The following is a 23,982-nucleotide window of genomic DNA, read 5'->3' as shown; positions in this document are numbered from 1 at the left end:
TAAGACTTCACTCTGTCTGTCACCACTCACCAGGCTGTATCTCATGAACCGTCGTGATAGCTGCACAGTTGAAATTTTCACAGATGATGTATTTTTTTTATTTACACAAAAGGTACATGCTTACAAACTAAATTTATGCATCGCCAAACTGTAACCAGTTTGTTGGCGATTGACCGACCGAATTATTTCTGTTGCCGCTATATTCTATTTACGAACGCTCTCCGAATATAAAGCCTGCCCAGTAATATATGATCATTGTCAAGAGGGCGCTGTTAATTTTCAAGTATAGGGTGACAGTTCAGTATAGTATGAAAATATTAGTTCCAGTGAAATTCCGCAACATGGCGCGTGATCATATATTCCTGATCAGGCTTTACTTCGTTATGATCATAGAGGTACAATAATATAGAGAGGAAATTGCACCTTCCCCATTTCACTAAATGAGATGCTCTTATGGAACTTTCAGTAGGAGTAGCACAGAAAGCGTTATTATTCTTTGTCCTTGTTACAGTCTCACTTTTTTTTTATTCCCCACCGTAAATTTGTATGGTATGTTCCTGCCCCTTACGGGCGCACGCGTATAGCACATCTATGTAATGCTAGGTCTATGGTTATGATAGTGAGTTGATAGCATAGTCCTAGCATTATATGTATAGATGAGCAATACGCGTTCGCCCGTGAGGGACAGAACATACGCAATGCGACAATATGATTGGTCGAGTAGATTTGTAGTCTACCATAAACCATACTAAATGGGCAATAAATAAAAAATGTGAGACTGTGACAAGGACAAACAATAACAGCGCTTTCTTTGCTACTCCTACTGAAAGATACATAAGACTATCCCGTTCGGTCATTTCCCCACACTCCTCATGCCCGATCCAGTTATACTAGATTCATGGTTGATAGTGAGTGACACACATGAAACTTACTTTTATTTGATCTCACCGAAGAAGAGGCGGTATGGCCTATGGTCTTAGCCTGTCCAGAAGGACGAATAAAAAAAAAGTGACACACATAATCATGACATTTGTTTTGACTTTGACATTTCATTTTGCAGAGTAGTTTGTACTTTTGCTTCAGGTTTTTGCTGATTTCTTGTTTTCGAAATAATGTAATTAGTAATATTACTGATTTTATGCATAGTTTTAAATTAGTACAATGCATTTATATAGACAATAGACACCCCAACGAAAATATAGACTTAATATCCGTAACAAACATGAGCGTTGTAGTTGTGGAGGATAGATCTGGCGATTGCAAGATGTTTAAAGAAGAATTAAGTTTGGAGAATATGATAAACATGTGCCGAGTGTGTTTATTCACAGATAAAAGACAAATGGAGCCTTTACTGCCTCTGGAAGGCGAAGGCCTTGCAGAAATGTATGCTACACTAACATCTATCGATGTAAGTAGATTTTTTATATAAATCTTTTTAATTATTCCCTTTTCCTTTTTAAATTCTGCTAAATACTAAATTAGTACGCAATACACGGTCGTCGTGAACGCTGCTCGCACTATTAGTGCTTGAGAAAGGAGACCTAGGCTCTCCGAAACATGTCGCGCGAGTGACTAAAACAAGTGAGTCTAAACCGTGAAATTATTTAATACTGCTAAATACTGTTGTTCTAGTATTGTTTCTAAATTGAAGAATATGAATATTCACTTAAATGCAATTTATTGTCACCATGAAAATAGGTGTCTCAAGATGACTTCCCCTCGCAAGTTTGTGGATCGTGCCGAGCAGAGATTGAGCACTCTTATCTGTTCCGGGCTAAATGCATCAAATCTAACGACTTAATAAAATCCTTGTTAAAAGAAGGAGCTGGAATAAAAGAAACATTCATTAAAAAAAGGTAATCTTCACTTTATTTTCTATTTCAAAGCATTAATAGTAGGTATGTTAACTAAGTAACAGCCGGCACAGACTGGATGTCATTAGCACAGGACAGGACACAAATGTGCAGCACTGGAGGAGGCCTTTACCCACTAGGGATTCATGTAATTAACACACTAATTTTAAGTCTAAGTTTTATTTCTCAAATTTATATGTAACCATTTTTACATTGATTGCTTTTTTATTTTCATTTTTTATTTAATTTGTGTTAACTAACTGCCGTAGCAAAAGTGTTATTAATTTTAATTTTATTTTCAGGGAGTCTTCACAAAATATCAGTGTAATTGTAAGCAAAGCTGAAATCAAAGACGAGGATGATGAAAGTAAGCAGTCAAATATGTAGTACGATTAAAAAAATACCATTATTAGATCAAAATAATCCACTTAATTAGTCTTACATATAAATGAGATACCACAGTACTCTCCACTCACATTGTGCCCTGCAGAGCCCTCTGCTAGTTGGATGTAACTTCTGCAAATGGGAACCAACTCACACTAAATAGCGGATGAAATGGAGGAAAAAAATGCAGAAATTCAATATAGAAATAGATAGAAAAATAGTTATAGTAAGATTTTTTATTTGTATCATAAACTAATCTGATTCACTACTCAGTTACAGACATACAGTATTTAGAAGAAGACCTGATCAGTGACGATGAACAATGTAAGGAAGAGACGGACAGCAAGTAAGTTGACAGGCTGGTTTGAACCATGATATTACAATACTAATTCCTTTTCATATATCCCAGATTCAAAATGACAGTATGGTTGCCCCAATTTGTTAAACCATTCTGATATACTAGTGGCAACCTCTTGATAAACTAAGAATAAAAAATAACCTACTTCCTTGAGTCTTTATCACAGTGAATTCACAATGGCCTTAATTGCCATGGCACTGCACTTTTATTCCCTTATACCAATTTTGATTGTTTTTAACCTGCAGATGAAAGCATCTGGAGCCGGAAAGACAAAAGCATTTGCCTAGCGTTAACGGAGACCTTCACTAAAGAACAAAATAAATAAGGTGCGTTGGGTTAAGATTGAAAGGGTTTTTCATGCGGGGTAAGATGAAAAGTCGTCCGTAATGCTTCGGCATACGGACGATTTTTTGTCTTACCCCTCATGAAAAACCCTTTCAATCTTACCCCAACGCACCTTAAATAAACATTATAGGACATTACACAGTCGCACAGTAAGTTCAATAGAGGCTTGTGTTGTTGGTATACTATAGGTATATTTACAATAAATATGTAAAGATAAATACATAAAAACGTATACAAAACACCCATGACTAAGGATCCATGCTCATCAGTCTCATCACACAAGTGAATGCTGCTCATACCAGGATTTAAACCCAGGACCATTGGCTTCATACGCCGGTCACTACCAACTAGGCCAGACTGGTCGTAAATTCGTATGCTGATTTGGTATTAAATTGGCCAACCAAACCAGTGGTGCGAAACTCCTCGCTTCGGGTAAAACCGGCTCCGTTCGGCTCAGCATTGCTCCAAGCAATTATTAGGGTTGGCACAACTTGACGTCCCTTTGCGTTCACGACCACAGATAAGATAATGACTTGAATTTTGACAACCCTAAATAGCCGAAAGGGATAGTGCGATATATTAGAAAGGGATAGCATAATTTGACCCTGAACCGCTGTCAAACTTCGGTTTTGTAAGAAGTTTCCTTTCTGTACGGTTGTACTATTATTTATTCTGTGACCAAACTGTTATTTTGTATTTGGGATATAAATATATTCCAGATAGTAAAATACTAGTTGTATTGCCCGAATTTCTTTGAACGATTTGTCATTTTATTACAAAATTGAAACAAGAGCAAGATGGTCTTGTAATATAATATGTTTGTAATAATATGTTTATTAAATCAAACTTCTTATTTTTTAGGAGCATCTTGGAAAACACGAAAGCATCAGGTATGTGTCAAAAGTACTGTTGTTTTTTATTTGATTGGTACGATTTTATTTTATTTAAAAGATTTGTTTTCAGGCAAGAAGAATCTTAGAAAATTAGTATCTGTTACAAATAATAAGGATCGGAATTATTACTGCGCATCATGCAATAAGGTAATATATCCCATATATATAATCAAAGATAGATATAACTCCGTAATAGATGGATACAGTCTAAGGAAAAAACGTGCCTCGAAAATCAAGAAAATTTGATTCTCGTTCAGAGGGCGCTACTAGCTTTGACCTACTGTCGTATAGATGGCGTTGACGGTTTCGTATGTTATTTAACAATTTTAACGCATATCAGTGAAAGAACATGGGTCAAAATCATAAAAATAATTAATGCAAATAAAAAAAATCATCCATATTTAAATTTTATCGTATTTTTATAAATCTTCATTTTTAGTTTTAAAGTGTGTCGACAGATGGCAGTGAATTTACTGGGGTTACAAAATTTACTATGACAGTACCGCTCTAGTATAAGTTACTCTATGATATAATGTATGTCTTATTTTCTGTATTAATTAAACTGACTGCTTGATAAGCTGCCATATAGAATCTTGTCAGGTTAAAAGTTTCCATTTGACCGCAATTCTTCATTGGTGAAATTGGAATACGTCTCCTATTTACTGTTAGCTTTTTAACTGACAATTTTTGGGTTATTCCCACTAGTTACCACCAAGTTGTTATCAGTGGTAAATACTGGGAATTTTTTTCCCACCTTAAAAGGTGGCAAAAACCACCATTATTTTTCCCAGTACCACTGGTAACAACTTGGTGGTAACTAGTGGGAATAACCCTAATTTTTCAACAGTTTTAAGTCATGGAGTAAACTAAAGATTTTTAAAGTTACTTGTATGTACTGTTGTGTATTCTACAGAAATTCAAAAAGATGAAAGCTCTCCGTAACCACATGAAAAAGCATGAAAAAGAGGTTGAGGCCAACGCGTGCGGGCAGTGTAAGGAGGCTTTCACATCGGCACACGACTTACAGCTGCATAGTGCTGTGCACCTCAAGGGGCCAGTGTGGACGTGCCCTAACACTGACTGCCAGAAAGAGTACAACAGTGAGTACTTGTTCAAAGTGAGACAAAATAATGCTAAGACGAGTAAACTCACTAGTGCATATTTTAAATGGCTTGCACTCCAACAGTCCAAAATGTGGTTAGTAAGTGAATTAAATAAAAATCCTTTTTTTTTAAGAATTTCAACATTTGTTGTCTTCAACAATTTCAAGTTCCACCTTCAACAGTTTAGGCTGATCTGAGATGATCCATAAAAGTTATTCAGTATGACGTATTTATTAACCTCTCCAAATATGGTCAGACTTAGTAAAGCTATCCTCTATAGATATGATACGAGTATTATATGTATTACTTAGCCAATAATAGTCGCGTTTGCGCAGATCGCACAGTATTTCGCCGTCACGTCCGCCGTCACATGCTCGGCAAGCGGCACTGCTGCGAGCGCTGCGGCAAAGGCTTCGCCGAGCGCCACGCCTTAAGGCGGCACTCGCGGGTGCACTCCGGCCAACCCGCGCCGCGGGACCACGCCTGCCACATGTGCGATAAGCGGTGAGATTTATGACACCTAAAAAAAAATACCATTCCAAATACAGTACAACCAGTGTTGGCCGAACGCTAATGCCATTAACCATTAAAAATTAACAATTAAAAAGGTTAATGGCCATTAACCATTAGCCATTTAATTCGGATTAAAGTTAATTCGGATTAAAGTTAATTCGGATTAAATTTTTGAGACGTTAATGGCCATTGAAGTTAATTCGGATTAACTTTAATTCGGATTAACTTCAATGGCCATTAGTTTCAAAAAATTTATTAGAATTACTCTCAATTGCATCAACGTCTAATAAAATTACATTCGTGATATTTTAAAATGAGACAGCAAAATGACCCTGACTGAACCCTGGCAGTAGTAGCAGTACCTACCTACTACCTAGTAGAATTCTGGTTTGGTGCAACACAGACATACGCGGTTTTGGTCATTTAAATCGTCTTGATGAGCACTTCGGAGAGCCGTACCCACGATAGAGCTGATGCTGAACCCTGGCAGTACCTAATGGATCTAAGGTTTGGTGCAACATAGGCACACGCTGTTTTAGTCATCCGACTCGTCTTGATGAGCACTTCGGAGAGCCATACCCATGATAGAGCTGATGCTGAACCCTGGCAGTACCTAATGGATCTAAGGTTTGGTGCAACATAGGCACACGCTGTTTTAGTCACCCGACTCGTCTTGATGAGCACTTAGGAGAGCAGTACCCATAATGGAGGTGATGCTGAACCCTGGCAGTACCTAGCGGAACTAAGGTTTGGTGCAACATAGGCACACGCTGTTTTAGTCATCCGACTCGTCTTGATGAGCACTTAGGAGAGCAGTACCCATGATAGAGCTGATGCTGAACCCTGGCACTACCTAGTGGATCTAAGGTTTGGTGCAACATAGGCACACGCTGTTTTAGTCACCCGACTAGTCTTGATGAGCACTTAGGAGAGCGGTACCCATGATAGAGCTGATGCTGAACCCTAGCAGTACCTAGTGGATCTAAGGTTTGGTGCAAAATAGGCACACGCTGTTTTAGTCACCCGACTCGTCTTGATGAGCACTTAGGAGAGCAGTACCCATAATGGAGCTGATGCTGAACCCTGGCAGTACCTAGTGGATCTAAGGTTTGGTGCAACATAGGCACACGCTGTTTTAGTCACCCGACTCGTCTTGATGAGCACTTAGGAGAGCAGTACCCATGATAGAGCTGATGCTGAACCCTGGCAGTACCTAGTGGATCTAAGGTTTGGTGCAACATAGGCACACGCTGTTTTAGTCACCCGACTCGTCTTGATGAGCACTTAGGAGAGCGGTACCCATGATAGAGCTGATGCTGAACCCTGGCAGTACCTAGTGGATCTAAGGTTTGGTGCAACATAGGCACACGCTGTTTTAGTCACCCGACTCGTCTTGATGAGCACTTAGGAGAGCAGTACCCATGATAGAGCTGATGCTGAACCCTGGCAGTACCTAGTGGATCTAAGGTTTGGTGCAACATAGGCACACGCTGTTTTAGTCACCCGACTCGTCTTGATGAGCACTTAGGAGAGCAGTACCCATGATAGAGCTGATGCTGAACCCTGGCAGTACCTAGTGGATCTAAGGTTTGGTGCAACATAGGCACACGCTGTTTTAGTCACCCGACTCGTCTTGATGAGCACTTAGGAGAGCAGTACCCATAATGGAGCTGATGCTGAACCCTGGCAGTACCTCGCGGAACTAAGGTTTGGTGCAACATAGGCACACGCTGTTTTAGTCATCCGATTCGTCTTGATGAGCACTTAGGAGAGCAGTACCCATGATAGAGCTGATGCTGAACCCTGGCAGTACCTAGTGGATCTAAGGTTTGGTGCAACATAGGCACACGCTGTTTTAGTCACCCGACTCGTCTTGATGAGCACTTAGGAGAGCGGTACCCATGATAGAGCTGATGCTGAACCCTGGCAGTACCTAGTGGATCTAAGGTTTGGTGCAACATAGGCACGCGCTGTTTCGGTCATCTGACTCGTCTTGATGAGCACTTAGGAGAGCGGTACCCATGATAGAGCTGATGCTGCACCCTGGCAGTACCTAGTGGATCTAAGGTTTGGTGCAACATAGGCACGCGCTGTTTAGGTCATCCGACTCGTCTTGATGAGCACTTAGAAGAGCAGTACCCATGATAGAGCTGATGCTGAACCCTGGCAGTACCTAGTGGGTCTAAGGTTTGGTGCAACATAGGCACACGCTGTTTTAGTCATCCGACTCGTCTTGATGAGCACTTAGGAGAGCAGTACCCATGATAGAGCTGATGCTGAACCCTGGCAGTACCTAGTGGATCTAAGGTTTGGTGCAACATAGGCACACGCTGTTTTAGTCACCCGACTCGTCTTGATGAGCACTTAGTAGAGCGGTACCCATGATAGAGCTGATGCTGAACCCTGGCAGTACCTAGTGGATCTAAGGTTTGGTGCAACATAGGCACGCGCTGTTTAGGTCGTCCGACTCGTCTTGATGAGCACTTAGGAGAGCAGTACCCATGATAGAGCTGATGCTGAACCCTGGCACTACCTAGTGGATCTAAGGTTTGGTGCAACATAGGCACACGCTGTTTTAGTCACCCGACTCGTCTTGATGAGCACTTAGGAGAGCAGTACCCATAATAGAGCTGATGCTGAACCCTGGCAGTACCTAGCGGAACTAAGGATTAGTGCAACATAGGCACACGCTGTTTTAGTCATCCGACTCGTCGTGATGAGCACTTAGAAGAGCAGTACCCATGATAGAGCTGATGCTGAACCCTGGCAGTACCTAGTGGGTCTAAGGTTTGGTGCAACATAGGCACACGCTGTTTTAGTCATCCGACTCGTCTTGATGAGCACTTAGGAGAGCAGTACCCATGATAGAGCTGATGCTGAACCCTGGCAGTACCTAGTGGATCTAAGGTTTGGTGCAACATAGGCACACGCTGTTTTAGTCACCCGACTCGTCTTGATGAGCACTTAGTAGAGCAGTACCCATGATAGAGCTGATGCTGAACCCTGGCAGTACCTAGTGGATCTAGGGTTTGGTGCAACATAGGCACACGCTGTTTTAGTCATCCGACTCGTCTTGATGAGCACTTAGGAGTGCAGTACCCATGATAGAGCTGATGCTGAACCCTGGCAGTACCTAGTGGATCCAGGGTTTGGTGCAACATAGGCACACGCTGTTTTAGTCATCCGACTCGTCTTGATGAGCACTTAGGAGAGCAGTACCCATGATAGAGCTGATGCTGAACCCTGGCAGTACCTAGTGGATCTAAGGTTTGGTACAACATAGGCACACGCTGTTTTAGTCACCCGACTCGTCTTGATGAGCACTTAGGAGAGCAGTACCCATAATGGAGCTGATGCTGAACCCTGGCAGTACCTAGCGGAACTAAGGTTTGGTGCAACATAGGCACACGCTGTTTTAGTCATCCGACTCGTCTTGATGAGCACTTAGGAGAGCAGTACCCATGATAGAGCTGATGCTGAACCCTGGCACTACCTAGTGGATCTAAGGTTTGGTGCAACATAGGCACACGCTGTTTTAGTCATCCGACTCGTCTTGATGAGCACTTAGGAGAGCAGTACCCATGATAGAGCTGATGCTGAACCCTGGCAGTACCTAGTGGATCTAAGGTTTGGTGCAACATAGGCACACGCTGTTTTAGTCACCCGACTCGTCTTGATGAGCACTTAGTAGAGCGGTACCCATGATAGAGCTGATGCTGAACCCTGGCAGTACCTAGTGGATCTAAGGTTTGGTGCAACATAGGCACACGCTGTTTTAGTCACCCGACTCGTCTTGATGAGCACTTAGGAGAGCAGTACCCATGATAGAGCTGATGCTGAACCCCGGCAGTACCTAGTGGATCTAAGGTTTGGTGCAACATAGGCACGCGCTGTTTCGGTCATCTGACTCGTCTTGATGAGCACTTAGGAGAGCGGTACCCATGATAGAGCTGATGCTGCACCCTGGCAGTACCTAGTGGATCTAAGGTTTGGTGCAACATAGGCACGCGCTGTTTAGGTCATCCGACTCGTCTTGATGAGCACTTAGAAGAGCAGTACCCATGATAGAGCTGATGCTGAACCCTGGCAGTACCTAGTGGGTCTAAGGTTTGGTGCAACATAGGCACACGCTGTTTTAGTCATCCGACTCGTCTTGATGAGCACTTAGGAGAGCAGTACCCATGATAGAGCTGATGCTGAACCCTGGCAGTACCTAGTGGATCTAAGGTTTGGTGCAACATAGGCACACGCTGTTTTAGTCACCCGACTCGTCTTGATGAGCACTTAGTAGAGCGGTACCCATGATAGAGCTGATGCTGAACCCTGGCAGTACCTAGTGGATCTAAGGTTTGGTGCAACATAGGCACGCGCTGTTTAGGTCGTCCGACTCGTCTTGATGAGCACTTAGGAGAGCAGTACCCATGATAGAGCTGATGCTGAACCCTGGCACTACCTAGTGGATCTAAGGTTTGGTGCAACATAGGCACACGCTGTTTTAGTCACCCGACTCGTCTTGATGAGCACTTAGGAGAGCAGTACCCATAATAGAGCTGATGCTGAACCCTGGCAGTACCTAGCGGAACTAAGGATTAGTGCAACATAGGCACACGCTGTTTTAGTCATCCGACTCGTCTTGATGAGCACTTAGAAGAGCAGTACCCATGATAGAGCTGATGCTGAACCCTGGCAGTACCTAGTGGGTCTAAGGTTTGGTGCAACATAGGCACACGCTGTTTTAGTCATCCGACTCGTCTTGATGAGCACTTAGGAGAGCAGTACCCATGATAGAGCTGATGCTGAACCCTGGCAGTACCTAGTGGATCTAAGGTTTGGTGCAACATAGGCACACGCTGTTTTAGTCACCCGACTCGTCTTGATGAGCACTTAGTAGAGCAGTACCCATGATAGAGCTGATGCTGAACCCTGGCAGTACCTAGTGGATCTAGGGTTTGGTGCAACATAGGCACACGCTGTTTTAGTCATCCGACTCGTCTTGATGAGCACTTAGGAGTGCAGTACCCATGATAGAGCTGATGCTGAACCCTGGCAGTACCTAGTGGATCCAGGGTTTGGTGCAACATAGGCACACGCTGTTTTAGTCATCCGACTCGTCTTGATGAGCACTTAGGAGAGCAGTACCCATGATAGAGCTGATGCTGAACCCTGGCAGTACCTAGTGGATCTAAGGTTTGGTACAACATAGGCACACGCTGTTTTAGTCACCCGACTCGTCTTGATGAGCACTTAGGAGAGCAGTACCCATAATGGAGCTGATGCTGAACCCTGGCAGTACCTAGCGGAACTAAGGTTTGGTGCAACATAGGCACACGCTGTTTTAGTCATCCGACTCGTCTTGATGAGCACTTAGGAGAGCAGTACCCATGATAGAGCTGATGCTGAACCCTGGCACTACCTAGTGGATCTAAGGTTTGGTGCAACATAGGCACACGCTGTTTTAGTCATCCGACTCGTCTTGATGAGCACTTAGGAGAGCAGTACCCATGATAGAGCTGATGCTGAACCCTGGCAGTACCTAATGGATCTAAGGTTTGGTGCGACATAGGCACACGCTGTTTTAGTCATCCGACTCGTCTTGATGAGCACTTATGAGAGCAGTACCCATAATGGAGCTGATGCTGAACCCTGGCAGTACCTAGCGGAACTAAGGTTTGGTGCAACGTAGGCACACGCTGTTTTAGTCATCCGACTCGTCTTGATGAGCACTTAGGAGAGCAGTACCCATGATAGAGCTGATGCTGAACCCTGGCAGTACCTAGTGGATCTAAGGTTTGGTGCATCATAGGGACACGCTGTTTTAGTCACCCGACTCGTCTTGATAAGCACTTAGGAGAGCGGTACCCATGATAGAGCTGATGCTGAACCCTGGCAGTACCTAGTGGATCTAGGGTTTGGTGCAACATAGGCACACGCTGTTTTAGTCACCCGACTCGTCTTGATGAGCACTTAGGAGAGCAGTACCCATAATGGAGCTGATGCTGAACCCTGGCAGTACATAGTGGATCTAAGGTTTGGTGCAACATAGGCACGCGCTGTTTAGGTCATCCGACTCGTCTTGATGAGCACTTAGAAGAGCAGTACCCATGATAGAGCTGATGCTGAACCCTGGCAGTACCTAGTGGATCTAAGGTTTGGTGCAACATAGGCACACGCTGTTTTAGTCACCCGACTCGTCTTGATGAGCACTTAGGAGAGCGGTACCCATGATAGAGCCTTACCACCTACCTTAGATCCACTAGGTATTGCCAGGGTTCAGCATCAGCTCTATCATGGGTACTGCTCTCCTAAGTGCTCATCAAGACGAGTCGGATGACCAAAACAGCGCGTGCCTATGTTGCACCAAACCTTAGTTCCACTATGTACTGCCAGGGTTCAGCATCAGCTCCATTATGGGTACTGCTCTCCTAAGTGCTCATCAAGACGAGTCGGGTGACTAAAACAGCGTGTGCCTATGTTGCACCAAACCCTAGATCCACTAGGTACTGCCAGGGTTCAGCATCAGCTCTATCATGGGTACCGCTCTCCTAAGTGCTTATCAAGACGAGTCGGGTGACTAAAACAGCGTGTCCCTATGATACACCAAACCTTAGATCCACTAGGTACTGCCAGGGTTCAGCATCAGCTCTATCATGGGTACTGCTCTCCTAAGTGCTCATCAAGACGAGTCGGATGACTAAAACAGCGTGTGCCTACGTTGCACCAAACCTTAGTTCCGCTAGGTACTGCCAGGGTTCAGCATCAGCTCCATTATGGGTACTGCTCTCATAAGTGCTCATCAAGACGAGTCGGATGACTAAAACAGCGTGTGCCTATGTCGCACCAAACCTTAGATCCATTAGGTACTGCCAGGGTTCAGCATCAGCTCTATCATGGGTACTGCTCTCCTAAGTGCTCATCAAGACGAGTCGGATGACTAAAACAGCGTGTGCCTATGTTGCACCAAACCTTAGTTCCGCTAGGTACTGCCAGGGTTCAGCATCAGCTCCATTATGGGTACTGCTCTCATAAGTGCTCATCAAGACGAGTCGGATGACTAAAACAGCGTGTGCCTATGTTGCACCAAACCTTAGATCCATTAGGTACTGCCAGGGTTCAGCATCAGCTCTATCATGGGTACTGCTCTCCTAAGTGCTCATCAAGACGAGTCGGATGACTAAAACAGCGTGTGCCTATGTTGCACCAAACCTAAGATCCATTAGGTACTGCCAGGGTTCAGCATCAGCTCTATCATGGGTACTGCACTCCTAAGTGCTCATCAAGACGAGTCGGATGACTAAAACAGCGTGTGCCTATGTTGCACCAAACCTTAGTTCCGCTAGGTACTGCCAGGGTTCAGCATCAGCTCCATTATGGGTACTGCTCTCATAAGTGCTCATCAAGACGAGTCGGATGACTAAAACAGCGTGTGCCTATGTTGCACCAAACCTTAGATCCATTAGGTACTGCCAGGGTTCAGCATCAGCTCTATCATGGGTACTGCTCTCCTAAGTGCTCATCAAGACGAGTCGGATGACTAAAACAGCGTGTGCCTATGTTGCACCAAACCTAAGATCCATTAGGTACTGCCAGGGTTCAGCATCAGCTCTATCATGGGTACTGCACTCCTAAGTGCTCATCAAGACGAGTCGGATGACTAAAACAGCGTGTGCCTATGTTGCACCAAACCTTAGTTCCGCTAGGTACTGCCAGGGTTCAGCATCAGCTCCATTATGGGTACTGCTCTCATAAGTGCTCATCAAGACGAGTCGGATGACTAAAACAGCGTGTGCCTATGTTGCACCAAACCTTAGATCCATTAGGTACTGCCAGGGTTCAGCATCAGCTCTATCATGGGTACTGCACTCCTAAGTGCTCATCAAGACGAGTCGGATGACTAAAACAGCGTGTGCCTATGTTGCACCAAACCTTAGTTCCGCTAGGTACTGCCAGGGTTCAGCATCAGCTCCATTATGGGTACTGCTCTCCTAAGTGCTCATCAAGACGAGTCAGGTGACTAAAACAGCGTGTGCCTATGTTGCACCAAACCTTAGATCCACTAGGTAGTTCCAGGGTTCAGCATCAGCTCTATCATGGGTACTGCTCTCCTAAGTGCTCATCAAGACGAATCGGATGACTAAAACAGCGTGTGCCTATGTTGCACCAAACCTTAGTTCCGCGAGGTACTGCCAGGGTTCAGCATCAGCTCCATTATGGGTACTGCTCTCCTAAGTGCTCATCAAGACGAGTCGGGTGACTAAAACAGCGTGTGCCTATGTTGCACCAAACCTTAGATCCACTAGGTACTGCCAGGGTTCAGCATCAGCTCTATCATGGGTACTGCTCTCCTAAGTGCTCATCAAGACGAGTCGGGTGACTAAAACAGCGTGTGCCTATGTTGCACCAAACCTTAGATCCACTAGGTACTGCCAGGGTTCAGCATCAGCTCTATCATGGGTACTGCTCTCCTAAGTGCTCATCAAGACGAGTCGGGTGACTAAAACAGCGTGTGCCTATATTGGCACCAAACCTTAGATCCACTAGGTACTGCCAGGGTTCAGCATCAGCTCTATCATGGGTACCGCTCTCCTAAGTGCTTATCAAGACGAGTCGGGTGACTAAAACAGCGTGTCCCTATGATGCACCAAACCTTAGATCCACTAGGTACTGCCAGGGTTCAGCATCAGCTCTATCATGGGTACTGCTCTCCTAAGTGCTCATCAAGACGAGTCGGATGACTAAAACAGCGTGTGCCTACGTTGCACCAAACCTTAGTTCCGCTAGGTACTGCCAGGGTTCAGCATCAGCTCCATTATGGGTACTGCTCTCATAAGTGCTCATCAAGACGAGTCGGATGACTAAAACAGCGTGTGCCTATGTTGCACCAAACCTTAGATCCATTAGGTACTGCCAGGGTTCAGCATCAGCTCTATCATGGGTATGGCTCTCCGAAGTGCTCATCAAGACGAGTCGGATGACTAAAACAGCCTGTGCCTATGTTGCACCAAACCTTAGATCCATTAGGTACTGCCAGGGTTCAGCATCAGCTCTATCATGGGTACGGCTCTCCGAAGTGCTCATCAAGACGATTTAAATGACCAAAACCGCGTATGTCTGTGTTGCACCAAACCAGAATTCTACTAGGTAGTAGGTAGGTACTGCTACTACTGCCAGGGTTCAGTCAGGGTCATTTTGCTCTCTCATTTTAAAATATCACGAATGTAATTTTATTAGACGTTAATCCAAATTGAGAGTAATTCGGATTAATTATTTGACTTTCATGCCCATTGAAGTTAATCCGAATTAAAGTTAATCCGAATTAACTTCAATGGCCATTAACGTCTCAAAAATTTAATCCGAATTAACTTTAATCCGAATTAACTTTAATGCAATTGGTTAATGGCGGAACTAATGGTTAATAAAATTGATCAATGGTTAATTAAAATTAACAATTACGGCCAACACTGAGTACAACTGTGAACGACACAAAAACTTGCAAGTGCAAAATATATTTGCATCCAAAAAAAAGTCTCCTTCACGATGGGTAAGCCTATTAGTCCTTTTCGTATTCGTTAAGCAGTGTGGCTACCGTCAGAACGTAACTTTCTATGCATCTCGCTCGTACTCGCATATTAGTCCGAGCGAGGTGTATAGAAAGTAAATTACGTAAACGTCAGCGTATATGTCAGTGTTTACACTGCCAGTGACTCATGGTACGGGTACAGGAGATCCGTGAACAAAATAGTGAATCGATGTTCATTTATGATTTTTTTCCTTTCTAGATTCACGGACGGCAGTCTACTCGCGGCGCATATAGCGCGTCACACGGGAGAGTTACCCTGCGCTTGTCCCGTGTGCGACAAACGCTTCCCCTCCGCGCGGCTGCTCGCCTCACACGCGCTAGTCCACTCCGATCTCAAGCCGCACGCCTGCCACTTCTGCGACCGGCAGTAAGTCGATAACTCGGACACAAGTCAGACAGCTATCCACATAATCCACTTAAACGGTTAACCCAGTGTCAAATTGTACTGGTAACCATGGTAACTCCAGGTTTACCCCGGGTTAGTGAATGGTGCAAGTGGAAGTAGCCCTTAATGAGCGCTTATTAATGCGCAGTGTTGATGATGACTTATTTCTCTTTAGTAATAATAATAGTCGTCTAGCACGTCTTGTTTACCGCTATCCTAATTGTTTTAATATTGTACAGGTTCCGGCACGAGTCTACGCTACGCACCCACCTACGCACGCACACAGGAGAGAAACCCTATGTGTGCTCCGTCTGCGGAAAGACTTTCATACAGAACTCCAATCTCACGCTTCACATGCGTACGCATACTGGTAACGCGTTCTAACAATGTTTATTTTAATTTTATATTAAACGTTTGCTCTAAATACCTGATAAAATTGATATTGAAATTATCTTTTTCTCTTTAAATTGGCATTTTTTCATTCCTCGTATTTATTGATATAAAATGCTGCATTATTGCAGGCGAGCGACCTTATTCGTGTTCTGTGTGTTCGCGACGCTTCACTTCAGGCTCTTCACTGAAGACTCACGCTCGAACACACACCGGTGAAAAACCCTATAGCTGCGAACTGTGCGGGAAGAGGTCAGTATCGATCCAGGCCGCGTAGCCAACGCTCACACAGCGTACTACGTAGGCGAACAACACGCGAACGCGAAGCGAAGCTATGCGGTGCGGGGGAGGGGCGGGTAATCAATCCTTTGATACCTATAGAAGTGTCCGACGTGGGCGATCTCGTTGCTAAAGAGCTAATCACAAATAGTCTAGAGAAAGTTAAGTGGATAAAAGATTGTGTAGCATGCTACACTGCATTGCCTCGTAATGTATTTGCGAGGCTAACTTATGACACGTTCCTAAAGAGCTAAGTACACACCGGTGAGAAATCCTACAGCTGCGAGCTGTGCGCAAAAGATCAGTTTCAATCTTCGCTTAAGTGTTGTGTTAGAAAAGTATTAACTGCTACACTAAGTTGCACTGTAATGTACTGTGTTCGCGACGCTTCACATGACGCTCGTTTCTAAACAGCTAAGTACGCACACAAAAAAAGAGCTAAGCACGTACACACAACGGCGAAAAACCCTACAGCTGTGAGCTATGTAGTAAAAGGTTTACATCTACCGCATGCAGTTCGTGAGAATCTGCTTGACAACTCCGGCGTGTATGTTCGCATCCTTACATATAGGTGTCGTTTAAGACACGAAACCCGTGAAAAAATTCACAACTGCGAGATGTTAGGCAAATACGGAATTGTATAAACAATATATTCTCAATCCTACGTAATTATTACGTAAATTGTGACATGTAATACCTTATTACCAATCTAATTTTGTCAACATGTGGATGTTGCATAGAAAATAAACCATCGACTTAAAAACAGCCAATTTTTTATGTTATTTGAGTTGGTCCCATAACAAAGGTTGTTCAGAATGGTCTTCACGTCACACACATATGCACTTTGTATACAGAAATGATGTATCAATGCAAATAAATAATTTCTGATTTCTGTATATAAGATAGATATAACTCCGTAATAGATGGATACAGTCTAAGGAAAAAACGTGCCACGAAAATCAAGAAAATTTGATTCTCGTTCAGAGGGCGCTACTAGCTTTGGCTTACTGTCGTATAGATGGCGTTGACGGTTTCGTTTGTTATTTAACAATTTTAACGCATATCAGTGAAAGAACATGGGTCAAAATCATAAAAATAGTTAATGCAAATAAATAAATCATTTATCCATATTTAAATACATTTTATCGTATTTTTATAAATATTTATTTTTAGTTTTAAAGTGTGTCGACAGATGGCAGTGAATTTACTGGGGTTACAAAATTTACTATGACAGTACCGCTCTAGTATAAGTTACTCTATGATATAACGCTTGTGTGTGCAGGTTCGCGCGGCTGGACGTGCGCGCGCACCTGCGGCTGCACGCGGGCGAGCGTCCGTTCGCGTGCTCGGCGTGCCCCAAGGCCTTCGTCAGCGCCGCGCGCCTGCGCGACCACACGCGGATACACACAGGTACAGTATACTAGTGGGTGTAGCGGCCGTTCGGCTCGGCGTGCCCCAAGGCCTTCGTCAGCGCCGCGCGCCTGCGCGACCACACGCGGATACACACAGGTACAGTATACTAGTGGGTGTAGCGGCCGTTCGGCTCGGCGTGCCCCAAGGCCTTCGTCAGCGCCGCGCGCCTGCGCGACCACACGCGGATACACACAGGTACAGTATACTAGTGGGTGTAGCGGCCGTTCGGCTCGGCGTGCCCCAAGGCCTTCGTCAGCGCCGCGCGCCTGCGCGACCACACGCGGATACACACAGGTACAGTATACTAGTGGGTGTAGCGGCCGTTCGGCTCGGCGTGCCCCAAGGCCTTCGTCAGCGCCGCGCGCCTGCGCGACCACACGCGGATACACACAGGTACAGTATACTAGTGGGTGTAGCGGCCGTTCGGCTCGGCGTGCCCCAAGGCCTTCGTCAGCGCCGCGCGCCTGCGCGACCACACGCGGATACACACAGGTACAGTATACTAGTGGGTGTAGCGGCCGTTCGGCTCGGCGTGCCCCAAGGCCTTCGTCAGCGCCGCGCGCCTGCGCGACCACACGCGGATACACACAGGTACAGTATACTAGTGGGTGTAGCGGCCGTTCGGCTCGGCGTGCCCCAAGGCCTTCGTCAGCGCCGCGCGCCTGCGCGACCACACGCGGATACACACAGGTACAGTATACTAGTGGGTGTAGCGGCCGTTCGGCTCGGCGTGCCCCAAGGCCTTCGTCAGCGCCGCGCGCCTGCGCGACCACACGCGGATACACACAGGTACAGTATACTAGTGGGTGTAGCGGCCGTTCGGCTCGGCGTGCCCCAAGGCCTTCGTCAGCGCCGCGCGCCTGCGCGACCACACGCGGATACACACAGGTACAGTATACTAGTGGGTGTAGCGGCCGTTCGGCTCGGCGTGCCCCAAGGCCTTCGTCAGCGCCGCGCGCCTGCGCGACCACACGCGGATACACACAGGTACAGTATACTAGTGGGTGTAGCGGCCGTTCGGCTCGGCGTGCCCCAAGGCCTTCGTCAGCGCCGCGCGCCTGCGCGACCACACGCGGATACACACAGGTACAGTATACTAGTGGGTGTAGCGGCCGTTCGGCTCGGCGTGCCCCAAGGCCTTCGTCAGCGCCGCGCGCCTGCGCGACCACACGCGGATACACACAGGTACAGTATACTAGTGGGTGTAGCGGCCGTTCGGCTCGGCGTGCCCCAAGGCCTTCGTCAGCGCCGCGCGCCTGCGCGACCACACGCGGATACACACAGGTACAGTATACTAGTGGGTGTAGCGGCCGTTCGGCTCGGCGTGCCCCAAGGCCTTCGTCAGCGCCGCGCGCCTGCGCGACCACACGCGGATACACACAGGTACAGTACAACTGTATTATGGAGCTTCGAATAGGTATTGCGTTGTAAAAAAACTACAATATTAATATAACTACAGTTTCATTCGCCGCTGTCTAAATTTCAAAACCCATGCGTACTTACTTACCAACACAACTATCCTCCTGTAGTAACTTAACTGCTGAATACACGGGGCTAACATGAATTTATTTTGTTACCTTTATTTTGCTGGGACGTCAGTTAGCCGCGACCACGACCAGTGAAACCTATGTCAAAAGGTCGGTAAATAAACGTAACAAATTAAATGTGATTTAAGAGCCCGTAGTCGATTTGAAAACGCGCGAAGATACGACTTTTACACAGTAACCGAACGCCGGCCGCTGCTTGAAATAACGCGACCGCCTAAACAGTATTGATACTTTCGCAACATTATGCGTCACTTTATAACTTTAATTAGGTTAAAATAAAACTTTCGGTAAATTTGATATAATCGTTTATTACTCTTAACAATTTTCCTATGTATTCATATAATACATACAAATTATATAGCATGATGATAATGATTTGCACTAAGGCAATATTTTATATATATATAATCATCTTACTCGCGTTATCCCAGCCTTTTTGCCACGGCTCATGGAAGTCTGCTGGGGTCCGCTTGGCAACTAATCCCAAGAATTGGCGTAGGCACTAGTTTTTACGAAAGCGACTGCCATCTGACTTTCCAACGTTCCAACCCAGAGGGGAAACTAGCCTTTTGTTGAAATTTGGTATACAGATAGTTTGAATCCCGGGGAAGGACATAGAATACTTTTTATTCAAGAACTTACCCTTTAAGGGGGTGGAAATTTGTATAGGGAATCAATAAACGCTGAACCGATTAAGATGAAATGAGGTATGGACATAGTTTGAGTCCTGGGGAAGGACATAGGATAGGTTTTACCCCAGAAACGGGGGGGGGGTAATGGAAATTTGTATGGGATCCAATAAAACCGATTTGGATGGAATTTGATATTATGGAGATAGTCTTAATCGTTGGGAAGGGTGTATAATAATTTTTATTTCCAAAGTCATCCTCTTCTCTTCTCCACTCTTCTAACACTCGCTCAACGTGTTGTTGGTTATACGATGAATACTGCTCAAGACCTGGGAACACCTGGAGTGCTTCTGGGTGCAAAGGGTCAGGGGTAACACTCGCTCAACGTGCCGCTGGTAGAGTTTGATGGGGATAACTCAAGACCTGGAACACCTGAAGTGCTGCTGGGTGCAAAGGGTCAGGGGTAACACTCGCTCAACATGCCGCTGGTAGTGTGTAGTGTACGATGGATACAGCTCAAGACCTGGAACACCTGGAATGCTTCTGGGTGCAAAGAGTCAGAGGTAACACTCGCTCAACGTGCTGCTGGTAGTGTATGATAGAGAAAGCTCCAGACCTGGAACACCTGGAGTGCTGCTGGGTACAAAGGGTCAGGGGTAACGGGTAACACTCGCTCAACGTGCCGCTGGTAGTGTATGATGGGGAAAGCTCCAGATCTGAAACACCTGAAGTGCTGCTGAGTGCAAAGGGTCAAGGGCAAAGGGTGGGTAACACTCGCTCAACGTGTTGTGGGTAGTGTATGACGGAGACAGCTCAAAACCTGGAACACCTGGAGTGCTGCTGGACGCATCGGATCAGGGGTAAAACTCTTTTAATCTGAAGTTGGTAGAGTATGCTGTAGGCAGGTTAAGTTCTTCAAGACCTGGAACACCTGGAGGGCTGCCAGATGAAGCAGGCACCTGACCAGAGCTACCACACGTTTAACATGCAGTAGGTACTGGGGGTTAAAAGGGGGTGGAAGTTCTGATAACAATAAATGAACCTGAGTTCCACTAGGTACAGCCAGGGTTCAGCATCAGCTCTATCTTGGGTACTGCTCTCCCAAGTATTCATCAAGACGTGTCGGAGGACCAAAACAGCGTGTGCCTATGTTGCACAAAACCTGAGTTCCACTAGGTACAGCCAGGGTTCAGCATCAGCTCTATCTTGGGTACTGCTCTCCCAAGTATTCATCAAGACGTGTCGGAGGACCAAAACAGCGTGTGCCTATGTTGCACAAAACCTGAGTTCCACTAGGTACAGCCAGGGTTCAGCATCAGCTCCATCTTGGGTACTGCTCTCCTAATTGCTCATCAAGACGTGTCGGAAGACCAAAACAGCGTGTGCCTATGTTGCACGAAACCTGATTTCCACTAGGTACAGCCAGGGTTCAGCATCAGCTCCATCTTGGGTACTGCTCTCCTAATTGCTCATCAAGACGTGTCGGAAGACCAAAACAGCGTGTGCCTATGTTGCACCAAACCTGCGTTCCACTAGGTACAGCCAGGGTTCAGCATCAACTCCATCTTGGGTACTGCTCTCCTAATTGCTCATCAAGACGTGTCGAATAACCAAAACAGCGTGTGCCTATGTTGCACGAAACCTGATTTCCACTAGGTACAGCCAGGGTTCAGCATCAGCTCCATCTTGGGTACTGCTCTCCTAATTGCTCATCAAGACGTGTCGGAAGACCAAAACAGCGTGTGCCTATGTTGCACCAAACCTGCGTTCCACTAGGTACAGCCAGGGTTCAGCATCAGCTCCATCTTGGGTACTGCTCTCCTAATTGCTCATCAAGACGTGTCGAATAACCAAAACAGCGTGTGCCTATGTTGCACGAAACCTGATTTCCACTAGGTACAGCCAGGGTTCAGCATCAGCTCCATCTTGGGTACTGCTCTCCTAATTGCTCATCAAGACGTGTCGGAAGACCAAAACAGCGTGTGCCTATGTTGCACCAAACCTGCGTTCCACTAGGTACAGCCAGGGTTCAGCATCAACTCCATCTTGGGTACTGCTCTCCTAATTGCTCATCAAGACGTGTCGAATAACCAAAACAGCGTGTGCCTATGTTGCACGAAACCTGATTTCCACTAGGTACAGCCAGGGTTCAGCATCAGCTCCATCTTGGGTACTGCTCTCCTAATTGCTCATCAAGACGTGTCGGAAGACCAAAACAGCGTGTGCCTATGTTGCACCAAACCTGCGTTCCACTAGGTACAGCCAGGGTTCAGCATCAGCTCCATCTTGGGTACTGCTCTCCTAATTGCTCATCAAGACGTGTCGAATAACCAAAACAGCGTGTGCCTATGTTGCACGAAACCTGATTTCCACTAGGTACAGCCAGGGTTCAGCATCAGCTCCATCTTGGGTACTGCTCTCCTAATTGCTCATCAAGACGTGTCGGAAGACCAAAACAGCGTGTGCCTATGTTGCACCAAACCTGCGTTCCATTAGGTACAGCCAGGGTTCAGCATCAGCTCTATCTTGGGTACTGCTCTCCCAAGTGCTCATCAAGACGTGTCGGAAGACCAAAACAGCGTGTGCCTATGTTGCACGAAACCTGATTTCCACTAGGTACAGCCAGGGTTCAGCATCAGCTCCATCTTGGGTACTGCTCTCCTAATTGCTCATCAAGACAGACCAAAACAGCGTGTGCCTATGTTGCACTAAACCTGCGTTCCACTAGGTACAGCCAGGGTTCACCATCAGCCCAGCTCTATGTATACTAAAACCTTCTCCAGAATGTAACAAACACTTTTCTAAAAACCGCATCAAAATCGGTTCAGCCAAATGCGAGATAATCGCGAACAAACATACATACATACATACATACATACATATACATACAAACATACGGGTCAAACTGAGAACCTCCTTTTTTTTGAAGGCGGTTAATAAACAAGTACTTACAACCCAAGGATTAAAGTTTCTGGTCGCAGTTTACACGCACACAGTACAGCCAAACACGCAAACAAATATAACTTTTTACACGGCGAGCGACGCACACAATGATAAATAACTTCGTCGTCGTCGATGCAACGTGCGGAGCCGATTAACAAACGTCCTGCCTCTACCAGCTCCCGCGCGGGACTGAGGCCGCGGGCGCGTGTCACCGATGTTATACCAGTAAAAGGGGAAGTTTTTAAAAAATCGTCAGAAAATAAAAGTTGCAATTTAAATAAAATGAAGTACAGCAACAGTTTAAGTAAACATTGCAGATTATTTGAGTATGCAATCTACGTCGAAAATAAGTAGATTTTCGGAGAAATTGTCACTTGTTTTGAGGTCATTTCTGGAGAAAATTGAATTCGTTTAACTTTCATTTCCTCGAACTTTAAGTCATATAACAACAATGTAATCTGATAAACCTAGAGTACAGAATATGTGTAATACAAATTTACCATTTTTAGCAGTCCAAACTTTACGAAATTTACAAATAAGAGCATCAAAGTCAGTGCTTTACACGCGTTTACCTAAACGTCCATCAGAAAAAAATTCATTACTAATTTAGTAAGCCTTTTTTCAAAAAAATGATCTGATAAACCTAGAGATAAGAAGTCGTGCTAATAGAAACCAGTACTTGTTATTTCAATTAGGTAACAAAAGGTGTACAATTTCACAGAAGAAATCTATCAACTTTACATTTTTGAGACTAAAATCGTAACCGGGCTCTTAATTCATGTGTGTCTTCAAATTTACCGAGGCAACATTTACCACTGTCTAATTGCCATTTTTTCCCCCAGGCGAGCGTCCGTACGAATGCGCAATGTGCCCACTAAAATACCCGACCAAATCCCACCTAGTAAAGCACCTAAAGACCCACGAGACGAAAAAGAAGCCCAAAAACAAAGTGATCATAGTCCAACACATCGAACAGTACGAAAACTACGAGAAAGATATCGGCGAGCAAGTTCCTTTAGAAGTGACGGGTGAATTGGTACTTCAGGAGAACGGGGAGATTAAAACTGAGTTGTTGGTAGTAGATGAGCAGATTAGCGTGTACACAAACGTGGAAGGCTTTGTGAGCAGCGGGTTTGAGGAGCGCGTGGTGATACATCCAAAGATACCTGACTTTTAACTAGTAATTATATTTTTATGTCTTAACATGTGCCGTTTTATTTATAATGTACTAGCTTTTGCCCGCGACTTCGTCTGCGCGGACTTAGTAACATCAGTTAAAGTAAGTATAGCGCCTGGAAAAACTCTCATAGCATTCAATTTGAGCATATTATGCACAAAAATTAGCAGGCACTTCATTAATTATCTCAATT

At 45.3% G+C, this 23,982-nt stretch overlaps 1 protein-coding gene across 1 annotated transcript; it reads left to right on the top strand.

Annotated features, from left to right (window-relative positions):
• Positions 1–1,061: 1,061 nt before the first annotated feature.
• Positions 1,062–23,815, top strand: LOC134745055 (zinc finger protein 436-like). The gene is made up of 13 exons (XM_063679035.1): positions 1,062–1,408; positions 1,699–1,856; positions 2,156–2,220; positions 2,511–2,583; positions 3,802–3,830; positions 3,904–3,980; positions 4,747–4,933; positions 5,272–5,440; positions 15,226–15,393; positions 15,651–15,781; positions 15,933–16,053; positions 17,363–17,490; positions 23,455–23,815. Exons 1-13 carry the CDS (start codon positions 1,139–1,141, stop codon positions 23,787–23,789), a joined length of 1,911 nt encoding a protein of 636 aa, XP_063535105.1. The 5' UTR covers positions 1,062–1,138; the 3' UTR covers positions 23,790–23,815.
• Positions 23,816–23,982: the final 167 nt, after the last annotated feature.

The sequence above is a fragment of the Cydia strobilella genome, chromosome 1 (assembly GCF_947568885.1).
Source record: "Cydia strobilella chromosome 1, ilCydStro3.1, whole genome shotgun sequence".
NCBI lineage: Eukaryota > Metazoa > Arthropoda > Insecta > Lepidoptera > Tortricidae > Cydia > Cydia strobilella.
The sequence above is the reverse complement of the archived record's forward strand: the minus strand, read 5'-3'. Positions and strand labels throughout refer to the sequence as shown.

Bases quoted from the DNA above. Each gene is read 5' to 3' on its own strand.
- LOC134745055 (XM_063679035.1), top strand. From the start codon at position 1,139: ATGCATAGTTTTAAATTAGTACAATGCATTTATATAGACAATAGACAC. The intron at 5,441-15,225 runs GTGAGATTTATG...TTTCCTTTCTAG, and splicing joins TGCCACATGTGCGATAAGCG to ATTCACGGACGGCAGTCTAC. The intron at 17,491-23,454 runs GTACAGTATACT...TTTTTCCCCCAG, and splicing joins CCACACGCGGATACACACAG to GCGAGCGTCCGTACGAATGC.